The 20054-nt window shown below is 42.3% G+C and overlaps 1 protein-coding gene across 2 annotated transcripts in view; it reads left to right on the forward strand.

Moving 5' to 3' along the window:
- GOLM2 (golgi membrane protein 2) overlaps window positions 1-20054 on the forward strand; it is a gene marked incomplete at its 5' end in the record, with an annotated part of 949689 nt that overhangs the window by 541110 nt on the left and 388525 nt on the right. For both annotated transcript variants that reach the window (XM_044078256.1, XM_044078257.1), the window contains 1 exon segment: window positions 3976-4212. In XM_044078256.1, coding sequence (XP_043934191.1) covers window positions 3976-4212 — 237 coding nt within the window.

The raw sequence follows: 20054 nt of genomic DNA on the forward strand, positions 1-20054 counted from the left end.
CTGAGCCTTGGATCCAAAAGTCTGAGAGTCACCAAAGACTAATATGATAACCTATTCCTTAAGTAATGACAACACTGATCTACTGTTATGGTAAGTACATAACCTTTGCTTGGATCGCACTGCATCCATGCTTAGATGAATTAGACTAAATGTACTCATTGGACCTTCAGGATGCCTATCTTCTGAGTGGGAGTTAGGTAGTGTCAGTTCCAGACTCTTCCTTTTGGTCTCATCTCAGCCTTCCAAGGTGCACCCCAAGTGCTTTTCCACTGTAGCAAACAGGGGCTGCTAGAGCCAAAGTCTTAGCTTGTCTAGCCAGTTGGGTGCTCCTTCAGTTCAGGCTCAGTCAGTTACACAGGAGTCTCTAGGCAGAAGCTTTAGGGGGTCTGGAAGTACTCCACAGTGTCTTTACATATAAAAATACTAGTGCTTCTGGCTTTTTCATCCTTCCAGGACTCCCCTCCTCCCTCTCAGAGAATAATTACCATCCATTCTGGAAGCAGGGTAGTGGTCTAGTAAATCACCAAGTAAGGGGTACCATAGTTATACAGAGAAGCCATGAGACTTTGAAAATTGTCTGTGAAGTAACCATTTACAGGTGGCCAGTCACGTTCAGAAGTAGTCTATTTGTGTGATGGGCAAACATGACCATTGCTTGGGTAATGTCTCATGAATGGTCCCTCAGCTCCTTATTGACTGAAGCTTTTTCAGTATTGGGAAAACCTTGCTATGACCTGTTTGCTGCTCTATCAACATCAAGTGCAGCACTTATTTCTCTACCACGGGCATGCTGACCCAGTAGTAGTAAGTACTCTGTTCATTTTCCCCATTTCCTCTGATAAGGTTCAAACATAAGGTAAACTTTCACAAGTCCAGATTTATTCTTATAGCTGTTGTGGTTTCTGCATGTACGGTTCAACCTATTTACCACTGCTCACAACCAAAGCATTTCTTATACAGCTATCAACAAATAACAGTCTTCATTCTCTGTGATTAACTTCTTGGTTTTTCCACTTCTAGCTGTGGCTAATAATTTGATTAACTTCTTGGCTTTTCCACTTCTAGCTGTGGCTAATAATTTGATTAACTTCTTGGCTTTTGCACTTCTAGCTGTGGCTAATCATTTTTCATTCTCTGAGCAAATTAAAAACTCAAACCCATGTATAATCTAAAAGAGTAAATTCATCATTTTTTTCCGTCAAGGTCACTGTCAAGAGAGTAGATCCTATTCTGACCCCATTTATTCTGTACTGGACTATCTCACAATGTGTTTGACCCCGACTTAGCTACTCTTCCATTAAGGTCAACTTAGCTGCAGTATCTAACTTTCATAAAAGCTTTGCTTCTACATCTGTAGCCTCCTTGAAGGATTGTAAAGAATTGTTTTAAAGCATATTCTTATGCAGACACCTCTAAGATATCCAGTATCACCTTGGAATTTGTATTATTTGCTAGAGAAGTGATCCCCATCTCTTTTAGAATCTGCAGGACTTGAACTAATTTGTCTATGAAAACTCTTTACAGTTCTCATTTATACCTGGGGATTTCTGAGCTGTAAGCATAGTCTGTGGAAATCTTGTATTTGATCTTCCACAAAGACACTGTTTTTTTGCACTAACAACTTCTTGTTGAAGTCGCCACTAAATCTTCACTCTTTACCTTCATATGCTTGCTGCCATTGATTTCTCCCCTGAACTCTGTAGACTTATTTTTTCCCCTCCTGAAGGGAGTGTACAACATCCTACCACTAGCCTTGGAAAAAGTAGCCCTTCCTCCTCCAAGGAAAGGCCCTCCTTTCAGTCCATCATGTCTAAGATCATCACTCCTCCACTCATCAAGGCAAGAGTGTTGTTCAAAGAGGTGGGGCATCATAGCTTGGCTTATGAGGACAGGCAGAGATTTTTGGATCAAGAGGATGGGAAGCCCTTACAAGATGGGATGTAGTTGCAAGTCCTTCACTACACTAAACAATTTATCCACTAAACCTCCATGCTATTGGAATGAAGGTAGCCTGTTTTGCAGCTGAGAAATTCTCACAAATCTCTATCAGAAAATACCCAACTGGAAGCAGAAGCCCCAAACCCTAAAGCCACTCACTCCCACTTTTCCTGCCCAGTTTCTCCAGCAATTCAGATGAAAACCAAATTCTTGTCCTCTTGTTCATAGTCATGATTTCATGCCTGTACACCACGGAGCTGGGATATGACTCTTATTTTAACTAACATATCCATCTGCCAGTATTCTTCCATCACTACTCTAGTCATTGGGAAAGATTTTATGTGGAGAAGGCTAAATTTAGCTATAAAGATAGACCACCTTGTGGTACTTCACCACATAAAAATTTGGAAGGGAAGTATCTAAAGTGACTGTGACCAGTTGGATTTTGGATGACCATAAGCATCTTCCATGTATTCCAATGGCTTATTTTACCAGAACACTGTCTACTTTGGTAGCCTTGTTTAGAACCACACTGTGATGATATCCTAGTATTTTCTCAGTACATTTGCAAGGCACTACAAGCTGGATATAAAATATCAAGGTCTAGATATTCATTTTTGGTACTATTATAAAAGGTTATGTCCCCGTGAGGGAGATGACCCAGGAAAACTAGCTTTAGACTCTAACCTGATGTTAGAGGATATCCTTATCTTACAAGGTATAACCATTTTGTATTTATCATAATGATGGATCTGGAAGGGCAGGGCAATTCTTGGCAGCATACCTACTCACTTTCCTCTTCCTTGCAAAGAAGGCTTTAAGCATCAGTTCCTATCAGCAGAAAACCCTTCATGTGGCCAACCTTGGATCTGAAAAGGCTAGGCAATGTAGCACATGTTGAACAGGATGATTCCTGGCAGCCTGGGAAAATGTACCTGCCATATAACTGTTGGAGGACTGAAAGTGATACGCGTGTTGAAGAGAGCTTCTGGACTGAGGTGTGGAAGTCAGAAAGGAGAATCAGTTAAGTAGGCCTGGTGTAGTTCCACCTGCACCTTCTACACTGGTGATATTGAACCTCTTTCAGAGTGAAAAAAGGGTTGCGTCGATAGGGTGAATTGCTGCAGGGTTTAAAGAACCTGAGATAGTTTTCATATGTTGTGGTATCGCTCAGAAATGCAAACGATGTGAGGGCAAAAATTATATGGGAGGAATGTTATGGTGCTACATTTGAAGGTGATGATTGTTGGCTGGAGTGTAAAAGAGGGGGATAGAGATGGAGAGAACAGATAACTGAGGTAAAAGGGGAAATAGGAGGAGGAAGGTAAGAGGTATGAAATACCAACCTTTAGTGATTATATGTAGAAAGCTATAAAAGAAACAGTGGGGTTGAATAAGGCAGTGTGAAAACACTGTAAATTCATGTGGGTAAACAGAGAATCAAGTGTTAGGAATCCAGGATTAGGGAGAAAAATGAGGGTCATAACACAAGAGCGAGCAAAGAAGATAAATGGTTGAGAAAGAAAATGATGGTTAAACAGTTGAAAAAGCCCCAAAAATAAAACCACCCATAGTATACTACATATTTAATTTCTGTAAGTTAAGGACAACTTCTTTGAATCAAGAATTAAAGACTTACCTTGGTGTCTTAGACAGTAAGGATTATCATTGTAAAGAAAATTGCTGCTGTTACAGGAATTTAGTCATGCTTTGTTTTTATGCTCAGGTTGAATAAGCTTTAAAACTTGATACACATCAGGCAGTATCCTGTTGAGGTGAAGACACATTAATTTAGAAACAGGTCTGAACAAGCTACCACAGGGCAGTATTCAAACCTATGTTCCATATTCTAAAAATAGCCTAAATATGTAATGCAGACACTTCCTTGCTCATGATGTATGTACAGATGTGCTTAGGGGGGGGATCACTTAAAAATGCTGTGGTATTTTATCATTTTTCAGCCTTATCATGTGGGGTGGAGTGATAAGTTGTACTGCAATATTATTTGACAAGAGTTTTTTTTCTTATTTATTTTAGCTTTAAAGAAACCAGCTGTTTCAGTACATAAGGATAGCAAGCAGTCAGAAAAGGAACGTATTCTTACAGGCGAAGAAGAAGCTCCAGAAAAGAAACCAGATTTCTCTTTTGGAAAAGACCAGAAAATCCTTCAACCTTTGCAAGACAAAAATGTGTTAAAATCACTGAACCAACAAAACATACAAGTAACAAACTCTGCAAATGTCAAAGTACCGGTAAAGTTAGTGGAAAAGAAAGGTAATGGGCAGTTGTATTTAATATACCTGGTGACTTTAGTTGATAGTACAATATTAAAATCAGATTTTACATTTATTTTGGAATATACAAACATAAATACAGTGTCTTTATTTGCAAAGAAATGACCATTGGAAGTTGTCAGCCTTTAATTTCTGAATGTGTCCAACCAGCAGAACAGGCTAGATTGCTTTCTTCTCTTGTACCCAGTGTAAACATTTAATTATCAGTCTTCACTGGGGTCATACACACACACACACACACACACACACACACACAATGGTGCATGCTAGATTTCTCTCTTCTTTGACTAAGGAGTATTCCCACCAGTGTTACCCCCTAATTCCTTCCTGCCACTTGAGATAGCTAGTTGTCTTTGCAGTGATCACAGTTGTGTCTGCATAGGCTGGCAAAAGAAAACGTTATGCCTTTGAAGTCCAGGAAGAACAAATGTGGGTTATGGTCAAGTGTGCTTTGTATTTTCACACGCTGTTCCCAGCTGCTGTCAGTGCTAATGGTTCTTTCGCACGTTTAAGCTTGCAGCTATCTTCATTACCCTGTAAGGACAAAATCCGGGGATGGGCATAATAAGGAGAATCATCTGAAGCAATATTCACAGGGTCACCAGTCCAGGAATGTACAGTATAAAGTAGAGTGGTACAGTGTATTAGATGAGGCATTATGACCTAGGCTCTCCAGGCTTGGACTGTTATGCAAAGTCTTGTCATTCTTACTGTAACGTCTGGCCTTCTTATTAGTCACATTCTCTTCTAGTGAGAAATTGACCACCGTATCTTTACCTTTGTGATAATTAGAACTGTGATAGATGCACACAAAGAAAACATCTCTTAGCCTTCAGATCTTGAGCATGTCCTCCAAGTTGAAATCACACATTTCATCTGAGAAAATGCTACTAGAATGAATCCTAGTGACATGGTTTCTCCATGGTAGACATGGATGTCATGTTTGGGTCCTTGTTGGTTTTCAGTTCCGAACTTTCTTACCCTTCCCCCAAAACACACGCCAGCTACATCGAACAATAGCTCACTGGCAAGTTTCGAATGACTGACTACATGCAGAGGGTTTTGGTTGGTCTGCCTAACTTTTGGAGGATTGCCTATATGCAGAAATTCTCAGTGGGTCCACCTGTAACAGACTTTGATAACACATTTTTCTGTTTTTTTGGATGAGCATTTGTTTAATCATCTAACAGCATATAGTTAAAGAAAGAGCATTAGACCATGTTCCCTAATGCCAGCTGAGGTGTCAGCCACATTATGTGCAAGCTTTCCCCACCAATACAGGCTTTAATTCTACTGAGCTGAGCAATAGGTGCGTCTGCAAGTACTTTGTAATATGCTTGTCAATTTTTCCTCCTGCACTTGTTCGAGAAGGGTAACATTGTCTTTCTTGGTGGGGGACAGTCTGAAAAAATTAAAATTTATAGTTTTGTGTTTGTTTTTTTTTTTTACTTAGAGAGTCGAACTGAGCTAATCGGAGGCCTCTTTTCAGTGGTGGCCAGTGGAGGAAAGCTCACAAAAACACACTGAAAATTTGTAACACATGAAATTACAAGAGTTGTAAAATAGAAACAGTAGTTGTCTACATAACTGAGTTTGCAATGTAAGAAATCTTAAACATTTGTAGTACATTGTATACAAATTAAGTTTGTGATTAATACATTTTAAGTTGTTGTTTACTGTCAGAGTAATAGTAGAGGTTGAGAATTATTTGGTCAGTAGTCCTTGTATACAACTCAGTCAGTTTGAAGAGCAGCAAATGTCAAACACTTTCTGTAGCAGAACTATCCCGATGCATATGTCACTACCAGGTTCTTATGTGATGGTATTCCACTCTTATGGACTAACACAATACATTTATATGTTCTGCACTGCCAGACACTTTTTTTTAATTTCATGCTTCTTGAAACCATTGGTCACTTAACTGCACAACAGGTAGTGTGTTTGTCATTCCTGGCCTTCATTTATTCAGCAGGCACATAATTATAAAACATTTTCAAAGACTGTTACCTTAAGCTTTGTGATTTTCTTGTTAAAAGTTGGTATTAGTGTAGAGGGGTTCCCATATAAGTTTGTTAAAAAGTGCCCTTGGTGAAAACAAATAGGGCTTAGATTTTCACTGTCCACATTTTTGTAGCTTCTTAAAAAGTTGATAATGGTATTTACTGCGATTATGAGAGAACACTTTATTACAAGAGAACACTTTAATGACATTATTAGAGTTAAGTTCATAGGTTCTTACATTTGGTGGAGAAGCATATAGGGCCTGTTGTCTGGCAAAGAGCTTGATGGCCTGAATTCCATATCGGATCTTGCTGGTACCCATGTGCTCACATCCATATCCTTCCTGAAATTGTGAATTTGGTGAGATGATCTTAACTGAGTTTATTTAAGAGGGTCAAAGACTTTGCAAGCTTTTATTTTCACAGACAAATTTTTTAGGGAAACAAGGCAAGTCCAAAGTATTCAAAATTTCATCCTTGACCTCTGCTATGATTGAGTTGAACAAGTAGAATATAAAAGAAGTGGTAGATAAGCAAATAAAATACTTCCCTACTTGTGCCTTGCCTTTGAAGTCTGTCCTTCAGCAGTATATGAGTCGATTCTTAAGTGGAAATACACAAAGTTACTGATGTCTGTATCATTCGACAAAGTGACAGAAATGCATGTTTATGTATGACTTGTAGACTGAAGAAGTGCTCCAGCTTGTAAGCTCAGCTGTAAATTGAAGTCTTTTGTGGTACAGGAGTCATTGTTATTACATCAGGAACAGGACAATACAGAGTGTGAAATGTCTGCTGTTAACAGTAGATTCCCACATAATGTGGATGCTTGCCGTTGTTTCGTTAGTACACGAGTATTACGAGTCAGTCGAGGTCTTGACCTTTGGAGCCTGTATCTCATTAAAAGTAGCTTGTTTGTGTAAAATTGTTTCATAAAAAAATTGACTTGGTCATGGGTGGGATATCTCCTCTCCCTGAGATGCAACAGCTTCAGAAGTGATTGTTAAAATTCCCTGTGCCTCTCTCAGAAAATAAAAGCGTCTTTTTGCTGATTTTCATGTTTCATCAGATCTGACTTCTAATCATTGATTGCCAAGTGCAGTTTTTGACAAAGTTCCTTCTCCTGATATGACCCACACCCTCTAGCCTTCCTAAGAATGTGCTGCCAGTGCTACCACAACATCCTTCTAGTTAGACTTCTTCAATTTTAACTGCACCATATTCCAAATAAGTTATGTTTGCTGTGAAGGCAAATTTTCTATTTTAATTGCTAAACAAATGGTAGCATGTAAGATTAAGGTCAGAACAGTTTGAACATTTATCCGTTCTTGGCAAAGGACAAGAGAAAAAGAAACTACATATGTCTGTGCATGTGTGTGATTACATCATGAATAATCAACATGCTCAATAGTTAACATACAAGCAATCAATCACAACATGACAGACATTCATTTTATTAATACATTATTTTATCCACTGGAGCTTTTCTCCCCGGGCCTCTACTGAAAATGGACATATATCCAGCTATACTAGCCCGGTCAACAAAGTAAAATAAAATAAATAAATTCATCATACCAACAACACCAATATCCAAACACCAGGTGCATTAATAAATGGAAACCAATTTCTTTTTCCAGTCTGCAAACCGTAACCATTCCAGACATTCAGGCCAGTGTTGTTCAAACAGTGGTAGTGTTACTGAACGCATTTTTCTAAGGTAAGGTTTAGTAATGTGGTTATGGGCAGTGTTAGTATAATGGTTAGCATGCATTCATCTCCTTCACTCACCTTAGGGTTAGGGCAAGGTTAAAGTTAGTACATATTACTAACAGTGCACTTTATATTAGAAAACTTTCCATAAAACTGCCACTACACAAGACAGCTTGGACACACACACACACACACACACACACACACACACACACACACACACACACACACACACACACACACACACACTCTCTCTCTCTGTCTCTGTGGGACAAATCCAGCAATAATCAGGGACAATGAGGAGCACTTTTTAAAATGTTCTTATTCTTTCAACATCTCGTGTTAATAGTACTGAGTGAATTAATATACATTTTCTGAAGTAAAAGAAGTCTACACCACCGATTATTGTTATTATTTGCTTAAGTGTAATTCACCAACTTTTTCCAAAGGTCACTGGTTTTATTAGAGGTGTAGAGGGACAGAACTAAAATCGGAGTCAAAATCAGGGATAGTTGAGAGGTATGCAGAACACACACACACACACTTGCACATCCCCTTATCTATCCCTAACCCTTTCAATATGCACCACTACTTAAATTTGTCGGCTAATGAAACAGTTGACTAAACTGGCATTCACTCTATCTGCTAGTTGCACAACATAATAAGAATACACTTTGTTAACCAAAGAAGTGTTAAGCAAAATGCAATGGAAGCGCTTCTGTGGTTTGCTTACTGTACTTATTTCCTTGTTTCACTTGAAAGAAAGTTACTGTTTGTCGTTTTTGCATTTAAGTTACCTGTAACACATTGCACTTAAGTTACCTGGCACTTACTCACTAAAGCAATTATATAAGTCAGCACTAAAAATTAAAAGCACTACACCCTCACTACCCACTGGCCCTGGTTTTCAATTATTAAGGAATTCCCAATATTATTCTAGCATGTCCAAAGGTCAGTTGTCAATCTCCTCTCCGGTCCAGCTGGTGAATCTGGGAATCTTGAGGCAATGTTACAACTGCCTCATGTACACAGACAACCCTCTCCTCCTCCCAACAAATTCCAACACATGTGAGAGATGCAACCATATAGCCAAACTGGAGGCTAAGCTCTCTCAACTCAGTACTGGCATAAACCGTCAGGAGGAGAAGGAAACCACACTCACTACAATTCCAGTCTCACATAGACCTACCACGACAGCAAACCAAACACATAATCACACAAAAACATACTCGGAGGCTCTAAATAAAGATCTGCCGAAGCAGCAGAGACCTCCAAAGCAGACACCCAAGCAGCCGCTACCCCAAAACAAAACATGTGCAACACATATCTCACAAAGCCAGTGTGCCAAACAGTCACAGCCCTTAAGACTAAACAACACACCTGATACACTTGTAATAGGTGACTCTATCGTCAGGCACACTGACGTCCCGCTCACCAGGCTGAACAAGGAGAGGGTCACGGTGAGCAGCCTGTCGGGCGCTAGGATCCGCCACATAACATAAGCACTCAGGTCACTCCAAGGCAAGTACAAATATGACTCAGTCATTGTCCATGCTGGTGTGAATGATCTGAGACGTACCTCCCTGGACTACATGAAAAAAGACATAAAGGAGCTCTCTGAGCATGTAGCCCAGGCCGGTATGACCCTGACCTTGAGTAGCATCTTACCCTCACCAAGAATGATGCCACAGTATGAAGACAAGATGATCAATTTCAACAATTGGCTTAAGTACTGGTGTCATTCAAAGGGGTTCAATGCCTGTCAGCTTGGGATGATATGCTCGACAAGCCACGATGCTTCGCTAGGGACGGCTTGCACCTGTCACCCCTGGGCTTTCGGATATTGGCAAAGGTTCTTGCTACCCCCATAGTGCCTTTTTTAGACAAGGCTCAAAAGACAAACCCACCTCCATAGGTATCACAAGGGATAAGAAACTAAGAGTAATGCTACTCAACGCCAGAAGTCTAAACCTCAAGATGCACTTTTCGAAACTCTCCTTAGCATGGAGAACATCGATATCTGTGCAGTAACAGAAACCTGGTTCAGGGCTCCCGAGAGCACCCCAGCACTACCAGGTTATACCTCATACCATGCTTTTCGGCCCCAAAACTTGGACCGAACCACAAAAGGAGGGAGAGTATCGATATTCATCAAAGATACCCACACCTTCAGGTTGGTGGCAAAGCACGAAGCATCAGAGACTATCCATGTGCAACTAACAGTGGGTAAAACTGCCTTCCAGTTTATAGCCTGCTACAGACCACCCTCCCAAACCCAGGAACCCCACTCGGCCTTCCTGAGAACACTGGAAAATATGAAGGTCTCTCCAAACACCATTATATTGGGTGACTTCAACTACCCAAACATAGACTGGGAGCATTACTCTAGCTCCAACACCCTAGCCCAAAGGTTCCTAGAATTTATAAACTCAAATGCTATGGAACAACTTGTTACCACTCCCACAAGAGGGAAAACATACTGGACCTGATCATCACCAACATGGGGGCTCTATGCTCCAGACCAGAAGTGTATCCCTCACTGGTAAGATCAGGCCATAAACTAATCTCACTGGATATTCACATCCCGACCCCACCCCCTGCCCAGAAAACCACAGTGAAAAACTTCTCTAAAGCAAATTTCACACTCCTCAAAACTGAGCTGGAATCCTTCAAAGCCCCCGGGCCTGTGGAAAATATGGCCCAGACCGCAGAATCCTTTATAAACGCATTCTTTGAACACCTTCAGGAATGCATGGATCATGCAATCCCAAATAAAACCAAGACCCAATCCTCCAAAGGCAGACTTCCTGTCTGGTGGACCCCAGCCATAAACAAACTATACAATAGAAGGAGGAAGCTACTAAATGATAGAGCAAAATCCCAAAACGGGAAGGCATCACTGATCAGTATTAGCAAAAAACTACGGGCACACATAAAATTGTCTAAGGCCAGCTTCGAGAGAAAAATTGCACAGGACACTAAGGATAATCACAAGGCTTTCTTTACTTATGTTAGGAACCTGGGTGGTAATTCCCAGATATGCTCAGAATTAGTCCAAAATGACAAAAATACACGAACCCACAGACATTGACAACATCTTAGCTGACAGGCTCAGCGCAAACTTCTCCCCTCCCACCAAAGGGCAAATATCTATCCCAGCAGAGTGCTGCCCCCCTGACATCTCAGATGCTCAGTTAAGAGCCGCCCTCTCCAAAGCAAAAACACAGCATCAGTGGGACCAGATGGTGTCCCGGGCTGCGTCCTACATGAACTCCAAGAAGAGCTAAACCCAAACATAAAACTACTGTTCAATCTCAGCCTTACTACAGGATATGTGCCCAAAGAGTGGCGTACAGCAACAGTGGTCCCTCTCCATAAAGGTGGTGCCTCAACGGATCCTGGAAACTATCGCCCCATAAGCCTGACTAGCTTGGTCTGCAAAGCTATGGAAAGGATCATCATGGACCTCATAAATAAAGATATTGGGGACCTACAAACACTGGATCCTACCCAGTTCGGCTTTGTTAAGGGCAGATCCTGCCTCTTAAACCTGGTTGATTTCTTTGAAGCGGTCACCAAGGCCATTGCGAGGGAAGGTGGTCCACACAGCCTACCTGGACCTCGGAAAAGCCTTTGATTCAATACCCCACTCGGGCATTATAGATAAGCTCACCAGCTTAAATATAAACCCCTATGTCACTAGATGGATTGCAAACTGGCTCAAGGACAAAACCCACATGGTTAGAATTGCTGGAGCCATGTCAGACTCCAAACCAGTTACAAGTGGTGTCCCACAAGGCTCAGTCCTGGGACCTCTCTTGTTCGGTATATATTTCTCGGAGGTACAGGCCAACACGGAAGGACTGTGGCTGACCAAGTTCGCAGATGACTGCAAACTGGGCGCCATAATCGACTCTCCAGCCGACACAAGCATCCTCCAAAAGGGCCTCATAGAAACAGACAACTGGTGCCAGAGCCATGGCCTCAAGCTAAATGCCAAAAAGTGTATAGTCATCCCCTTTGGCGAAAACAAAGTGCCCACAAATTACCACATAGGTGGTAATCCATTAAGTACAGAAGAAGTAATTAGGGACCTGGGGACCCAAGTTGATAGCAATCTCTCATTTGACAACCACGTGGCCAAAATGTTTAGAAAAATATTTTATATAGCCCACCTAATCATGAAGGGATTCACATCTAGATCAGGGGAGGTCATCGTGCCTCTTTACTCATCCCTCATCAGGCCCATAATTGAGTACAATGCCCCTTTTGGGATGTACCTTACCAGACACCTGCAGCAACTGGAAAGACCCCAAAAGTACCTCACCAAGAGGATCAAAGGGCTCGAAAAACCTCGAAAAAGGGCATAGCAAAATAAATTTAAAATGGGTGGCGAAAGCCAAACACATTCTGGCTAGGCTTATAAATGCCCTAGGGCAGATAGCCTAGTATGAACCTATGAACCTATGCACCTATGAACTCTGTGTGTGTGACTAACTGAAACCATCAAACAAAACTGAGAAACAAATTAACAGTAACAGGATATGTACAAATGTATACATTTTTCCATTATCATGTTATTTAGACTTTATCACACTTGTATAAATCTAGATTCCAACACCAATCCCCTCCTGTTCATGTACTACAGTACTATTTCCTTCTCAAACAAAACCACATCATGTGCAAACTTTCAGACTGATTTCTGTCATCTGTATCTCATTATTATTTAGTAGTTCCATGTGCTTTATTTTTCTTCCCCTCAAGACAAGTAAAAGTTGGATTAAATTAAAACTTTTCTTGTTCACCTTTTAGTCCCCTTCTTTTTAACATTTATCAGATCTTGTCATCTTTTTGCAATCATTAACCTCTTCCCTTATCATTAATTCATTCTGCTCCATTCATGCTTACCTCACATACAGTTAACCAGCAAATCAGGCAAACTTCACCCAATTTTTATAGATTCATATTGTATTTACAAGGCACAGCTGATACACTAACCATAGTCACCTTGCTGATAGCCACCCTCTCAGGGCAATTCCTGTCTTCAGAATTGCGAAACAGGTCAGGCACTGAATGACTTTATGGGTGCCCATCCAGTCATCAAGGTCTATCTTAATATAGATAGGTGCTATATACCTTGTACAAACTCCCCTAGAACACACTTCCATTTAAGCCCTCCTGTGTGTGTTCATCATTAGATTACTTTTGCAGTAGCTGAAGCTATTCTGGTTATAACCTGCCAAGGATATGATCAATTGGCCAGCTTTTCAAAGCTTAAGGACACCTTCCATGCCCACTAACTGCAAGGAGGTCAAGCAGAGGTCCATATAAAAAGGTGGTCAGAGCTCCAAAAAACTGAGAGCTTTCTTGCCTACAGAAATTAGCTCCTTCTGCAGGCTTTGTGGAACTGATGATGTGGTAGAGATCCTGCAAGGCTGGGCAGATAACTCCCCTGCTGGGAGAAATCTTTATTTAATTCTTCTGAGGAAATTTTTTTTTCTTTAATTTAATATTTTATGCTAGGAAACACACTTGTTTAAACTGTTACAGGGGCTTTTGTGAATGTTCATGTAAACTTTTTGTGTTAAAATCTGTTTTTTGAGCTTTCTTCCACATATGCTTATAGAATTTGTGTGATGGGACAAGACCTGGTGCTTTTGGGGAATGTCCATTTTTTTAACACCTGAAAACCACTTTTTTTATGCTGTCACAATGTTCACCAACTGTTACAGGCTCCACTGCCCATCTTTGATGCTTCCTTCTTGGCTAGACCAGTGGAGCAGTTACTGGTCTTCATTCTTTTTGCAGGTGCGGACGAAAAAATTAAGTTATTTGGGAGTCTTTGGGTGTCGGGCCAGCTTCTTCTTCCTGATGGGTGACTCTGCTGTGGCTGTTCTTTGCAAGTCAGACCACTCAGTTTTTCCCCCCAGGCCCTTAGGTATAGCCACCAAAAGCAGGGGGCAACGTATGCCCTCTGCTGATGTAGGGATGTCCTCTGTAGGCAAGGGAGACCCACTTTTGTTGGTGTTGGGAGAAGGGATGGATGAAGGTCTGCCCCATAGGAAGGAAATGGAGTCTGAGCCTGGGGACAGTGTGCCTGCCGTGGGTTTGTCTTTTTACAGAGAGACTCCCAGGAAAAGAAAACAAAAAGTTAAGAACATATCTTCTGTATCTGTCTTGGGCCGGAAAAATTTTCTGGAATTTGCTAGGGAATTAATGCCTGATTTTACTTTCTCTAATTCGTTAGAAAAGAAAAAAAGAGAACCCTTTCTTTCTGATTCTGATTGTCAGTCAGAAGAGCAGGGACCGGAGTGAGAATCTTGTGCTTCATTGTTTTCTTCACAACCTGAAGATTCTGATTCTGAAGAAAGTGTAGCTTCAGATTTCCTCCAGAAGACCTATCTTTTTCTGAGTCTTTAAATTAAATGGGTATTTCAGTGGACACAAAATGAATATGAAAGTTCTACTTCCCAGAAAAAGTATTCTGAGTTATTACAGTTAGATGCTCCATAGTCTGTAGCGTTCCCTCCTGTTTTATCTCCTTTTGAGGATGTCTTATGACAACTTACAGTTTGCCTGTCATTTAATCCCCTGTTCTTAGAAGGTTTTAACAAGGGTATACAAGCCAGGGTCCTCAGACTCTCAAATATCTGTTTTCTAAATTTAAGTCAGACTCTGCTGTGATCTCCTTATCTGAATCTGCAGCAGTTAAAATATTGCTAATGCTAACCCCTCCAACAAGGATGAGAAAGCTTTTGACAGATTTGTGAAGAAACTGAAATGTTCATCATTCACACTGCCTCAATGGCATATGGGTTCTGTGCCTGTAAAAACCCATGCTGGCAGCATTCCAGACCTAGGAATCCCTTCCTCTGATTTTCTGTGACAGGGTGTTGGCTGAACTCTTCCCATTAGGGGAAGCCTAATTACTGTCACAGAAGGACTGTTGTTCAGGCTTTTAGTGCCAAGTAGTAATAGCCAAGAAGGACCAGAAGCAAGAATTACTTGATACCAACAAATTCACAGCCAAAAAAAGATCACCAGCACAAATTACCAAAGCCAACCTTCAGCTTAACAAGGTTGTATACCATTGAACTATATTTAAAATAAGGAATATGGTGGGTGAGTGCTGCCACTGAGACAGTGTGAAATTTGAACATCTAGGTAGGACTTGCCCCAGTGACATATGGGTAGATTCCCAAATCTTACCGTACTTGGGAGGAAGAAGGATAAGGATCCAAGAGCCTCTGGAGAATGGTCCTTGCCAAAGACTGCTCTGGAACTTGAGAATGAATCCAGTTTGTAGTACTTTGTAAAGGTACGAACAGAGGACCAGTCTGTTGCCTAAAGAATGCTTCGAGTCCACTCCTTTGTGAGATGCCATCAAGCAGGATAAGGCTGTGGTGGAATGTGCCTTAACCTTGCTTGGAATAGATTTACAGTGATGGGAGTTAATAAACAAACAATAGCAGAGAACAACCAAAGAGTAATTGTTTACTTAAAAGACCGGTTGACCCTTCTTAGCCCCAGAAGAGGACATAAGTAGCCTTTCAGCTTTCCTGAAGGGCTTAGTTATGTAAGGGTAATAACTGAGCTGTCTGTGCACATCCAAAATATGCCAGAGTCTTCTCTCCCTTGTTTAGCAAGCAAGTTCTTGCAAGCAAATGTGAATTGATGGCTAGATTCAGGGTAAATTCAGAAACAACTTTTGGCATGAAAGAAGGATTAGCATGTAAAACAACACTGCCCTTGTACAAAATCAGAAAAGGCCGTTCCATTGTGAGCTCAAAGACTCACCTTGCAGTTGTCAGAGCAATAAGCAACACGGTTTTCCAAGTAATGAACTTAGTCTACCAGAAAGACAAGTTCCAAAGGAGATATGGTACCTACTCAGCACAGATCCTCGTGGTGGCCAGCAGAGTAATCCAAGCTTCAGAGAGCTGAAAAAGCGACTTTACCTGATTTAAGTATATTTTTTGTGGCTTTCCACTTCTATTTATCTAGCAACTGTATTTCGCCTGCTTGCTGATACATTGTTATTGTTTTTCTGCATTTATTCTGTTATTGCACTTGATTTCTCAGTTTGTTACTTTTAAAATCTGTAATTGTTGCAAATTGTTTGTGTAGGCTGTGATAGCTGATTTATAGCATTTATAAGTGTCTACTGTATCTGTTTCTGCTTGTTTTCTGAAAAAAAAAAAAAAAAATATCTCTTGTTTTCCCGCCTTACTGAGCTAGAGTAGTCCAGTTTCAGAGCTTGCTGATCCCTGGACTTTGTTTGCAGTTCCTGTTACTGATTCTTTGCCTAATTTGGAAGAGGAAGTTCCCTTGCTTACCAGTGGGAGTGGGAAGCATTGAGCAGCCTGTTGGTCCTGTTTTGTGAGGTTTCAGCCAGTAACTTGTAGTCTATTGGTCGTTTTGGCCAGTTCCTAGCTTCTTTCAGCCCCCTGATATAAAACACGCTAAACGCGTTTTTTAGCTTGTACCTACTCAGCACAGATCCTCGTGGTGGCCAGCAGAGTAATCCAAGCTTCAGAGAGCTAAAAAAGCGACTTTACCTGATTTAAGTATATTTTTGTGGCTTTCCACTTCTATTTATCTAGCAACTGTATTTCGCCTGCTTGCTGATACATTGTTATTGTTTTTCTGCATTTATTCTGTTATTGCACTTGATTTCTCAGTTTGTTACTTTTAAAATCTGTAATTGTTGCAAATTGTTTGTGTAGGCTGTGATAGCTGATTTATAGCATTTATAAGTGTCTACTGTATCTGTTTCTGCTTGTTTTCTGAAAAAAAAAAAATATCTCTTGTTTTCCCGCCTTACTGAGCTAGAGTAGTCCAGTTTCAGAGCTTGCTGATCCCTGGACTTTGTTTGCAGTTCCTGTTACTGATTCTTTGCCTAATTTGGAAGAGAGAAAGTTCCCTTGCTTACCAGTGGGAGTGGGAAGCATTGAGCAGCCTGTTGGTCCAGTTTTGTGAGGTTTCAGCCAGTAACTTGTAGTCTATTGGTCGTTTTGGGCCAGTTCCTAGCTTCTTTCAGCCCCCTGATATAAAACACGCTAAACGCACATTTTTTAGCTTGTACCTACTCAGCACAGATCCTCGTGGTGGCCAGCAGAGTAATCCAAGCTTCAGAGAGCTAAAAAAGCGACTTTACCTGATTTAAGTATATTTTTTGTGGCTTTCCACTCCTATTTATCTAGCAACTGTATTTCGCCTGCTTGCTGATGCATTGTTATTGTTTTTCTGCATTTATTCTGTTATTGCACTTGATTTCTCAGTTTGTTACTTTTAAAATCTGTAATTGTTGCAAATTGTTTGTGTAGGCTGTGATAGCCGATTTATAGCATTTATAAGTGTCTACTGTATCTGTTTCTGCTTGTTTTCTGAAAAAAAAATATATATATCTCTTGTTTTCCCGCCTTACTGAGCTAGAGTAGTCCAGTTTCAGAGCTTGCTGATCCCTGGACTTTGTTTGCAGTTCCTGTTACTGATTCTTTGCCTAATTTGGAAGAGAGAAAGTTCCCTTGCTTACCAGTGGGAGTGGGAAGCATTGAGCTGCCTGTTGGTCCAGTTTTGTGAGGTTTCAGCCAGTAACTTGTAGTCTATTGGTCGTTTCGGGCCAGTTCCTAACTTCTTTCAGCCCCCTGATATAAAACACGCTAAACGCGTGATGTTATGTGATCCTATCTCGCCTACATTCTGACTGATGGGTTCGGAGCCGATCCCTCGGCTCCATTGCACGCTTATGCCAAAGAGCGAAGTCTCTAATTGGCTGAGCTTACTATATCCCAGGATGCACCACTACCAGTCCCCCAGATCTCGTTTGCCGCTTCCCTGCGAAGACGTGGTCTCGAGCTGGCTGGGCTGAGTAGTTTTTATTAACTAACTTTTCTGTCAGTTTTTTGCTGTTTTTTGTCACAAAAGCTGTTTTAACGGCTAACGCTCATATTGTGTGTGTTTGGATTGTGAAAACTTGTTGTGTGTGATTGGGTTGAGTTAGATTTCGGCCCCCCCTTCATCCAGGGCCTTCCCGGTCTGTCAACCCTTTTAAAACTTTACAGGGTTTCAGAGTTCCCTGTCATTTACAGGAAGTGTTTGCGTTAAGCTATAACTGTAAGCCTATTTTTTTAGGTTTGTCATCAGTAAATCTAGTTTAGTTGTTTACTTTCCTGTCAAAGTTACTGGAATTGTTTAATATAATGTCTCAAACTCCTAGGCCTTCGGGCTTTAAAAAATGTTCGAAATGTGGTTTCAAAATGTCTATCACAGACGATCATTCGCTCTGTGTATACTGTTTAGGGGCAAAACACTTGCAGGAGTCATGCAGCGTATGTCACGCTTTTTCCTCCAGGGTCCTCCAGGAGAGGAAAAATAAATTGATTCTTAAGGGGTTAATTAAACCTTCCTTTGAAGAAGCCTTGGCATCCTCTCCTTCTCCGGCTAAAAAGAAAAGGGCGTCGGTTCCGACCAGTCCGTCGGATCCGACCGCCAAGAGACATAGGCAGGCCTCTCCTTCGGCTCCAAAGACTTGAGCCGAGGTCGAACAGTCTGCCTCGATGCCACCAGTATCGACTCCTCTGGCTTCGGAGCCGATGGCTGGGGCATCGAGAGGCGGGTCACCTTCGGCTCCGCTGCTCGGAGCCGACAGGGTCCCGCTCAGACACTTCCTCCTCGGCGAAGTCCACCTCTGCACCGATGGAATCTGGTGTGTATTCCTCGGCGCCGATACTCATCGAAGTCGCCTCGGCGGTCCCCTAGCCCTTTGGGGCCGATGGAGAGGCCTCGAACCCGTTCTGTTTCCTCTCGGTCTTCGAGAATGTCAGATTCTGATATAGACAGGGTGCTCCAAAGACTGTTCCAGTCCCCAGTCTTCCAAAAATTTGTTTCGGTTCCGACCCAGTTGGCTTCGGAGCCGATGACCTGGCCCACCCATTGCCATTCCTCCTCCGACTGCTTCGCTCCGTGAGCAGGTGCTGTTGGAGCGGTGGAGATCTCAGAGTCGGCTCCGACCCTTACTCCAACCGCCTCGGGTCCGAGTTTGGTACGGACTTCTTCGGCTGGACCGGGGTGATGTTTGGGACCTATGCTGGGTTCAGCCTCCCCTCGGTGCTTGCGGGACTTCCGTCGGCTATCACGGCTCGAGACCGGACACTCCCAGGATTCTGGGGTCCGGCTTTCAGGGCCATGAGGAGTGCCTTGGCCAAGTCCTCTTGGCCATCTCTCCGCTTTACCGCACCTTCCCTGGGCGTGGAGACTGGGTCTTTGGCAGTTCCCTGTCCGTAGCCAGCGGAGCCCGAGGCCTGAGGTTACCCCAGTGGGGTTCCCTCCTCCTGAGGGTTCTTGAGTTGTCTTGGAGGAACCCCAAGGAAGAGATCGTGCAAGAGGAAGCACGTGGACTCCCGAGTCTATTACATCAGACACTGATATGGATGATGCAGAGGGGTCCCAGTCGTCCTCGGATGATGTCTCATTTGCAGACATCTTAGAGATCCTCAAACAACGAGGCGGCTGGATAGCCAAACCCCCTCTGCGGACGAATCAGTGCTCCTCAAGGCCTTTGGGGCTCAGCCCTCCGCCTCCTGGGTGTCTCCGCCCTTGACGAGCTTCTGGATTTAGTTTGTCGAGCGTGGGAACATCCAGATACCGTGGAACCAGTCCCTTCTCGTCCAAATAAATTTTTGTCTGCTCCCCGAAGGAGTTCCTTACTAAAGGCGTGGCTGTAGATGCCATGGTGGTGGCATCTGCTACACAACAGGACGTGGCAGAGGCTTCAACGTGCGTCCATCCTCCTAATAAGGAGTCTAGGAGTATGGACAGGTGCGGAAGCGCACCCTGACTTCAGCGGCCTTTACTTTAAGGTCTCTGAATTATTTGGCACATTTACCAGGCTTCAGAGGGATCTGGTCAAGGAGTTGTCAGATTCCTCTCGGTAACCTACCTGAGCAGCTAGCCCAGTCGGTTAGCTCTCAGTTGGCTATCCTTACGTCAATTTCTAACTTCGTCCATGAGGCTCATTTCCTATGCGGCCGAAGGCGGGTAGAGCGGCAGGCACAGGCGTGGCTCGTAGACAAGCCTGGCTCGCTTGTGTCAATTTCGGAGGCCTTCAAGT

This window comes from Protopterus annectens, chromosome 7.part0 (assembly GCF_019279795.1).
Source record: "Protopterus annectens isolate FY-2018-M chromosome 7.part0, PAN1.0, whole genome shotgun sequence".
Taxonomy (NCBI): Eukaryota; Metazoa; Chordata; order Ceratodontiformes; family Protopteridae; genus Protopterus; species Protopterus annectens.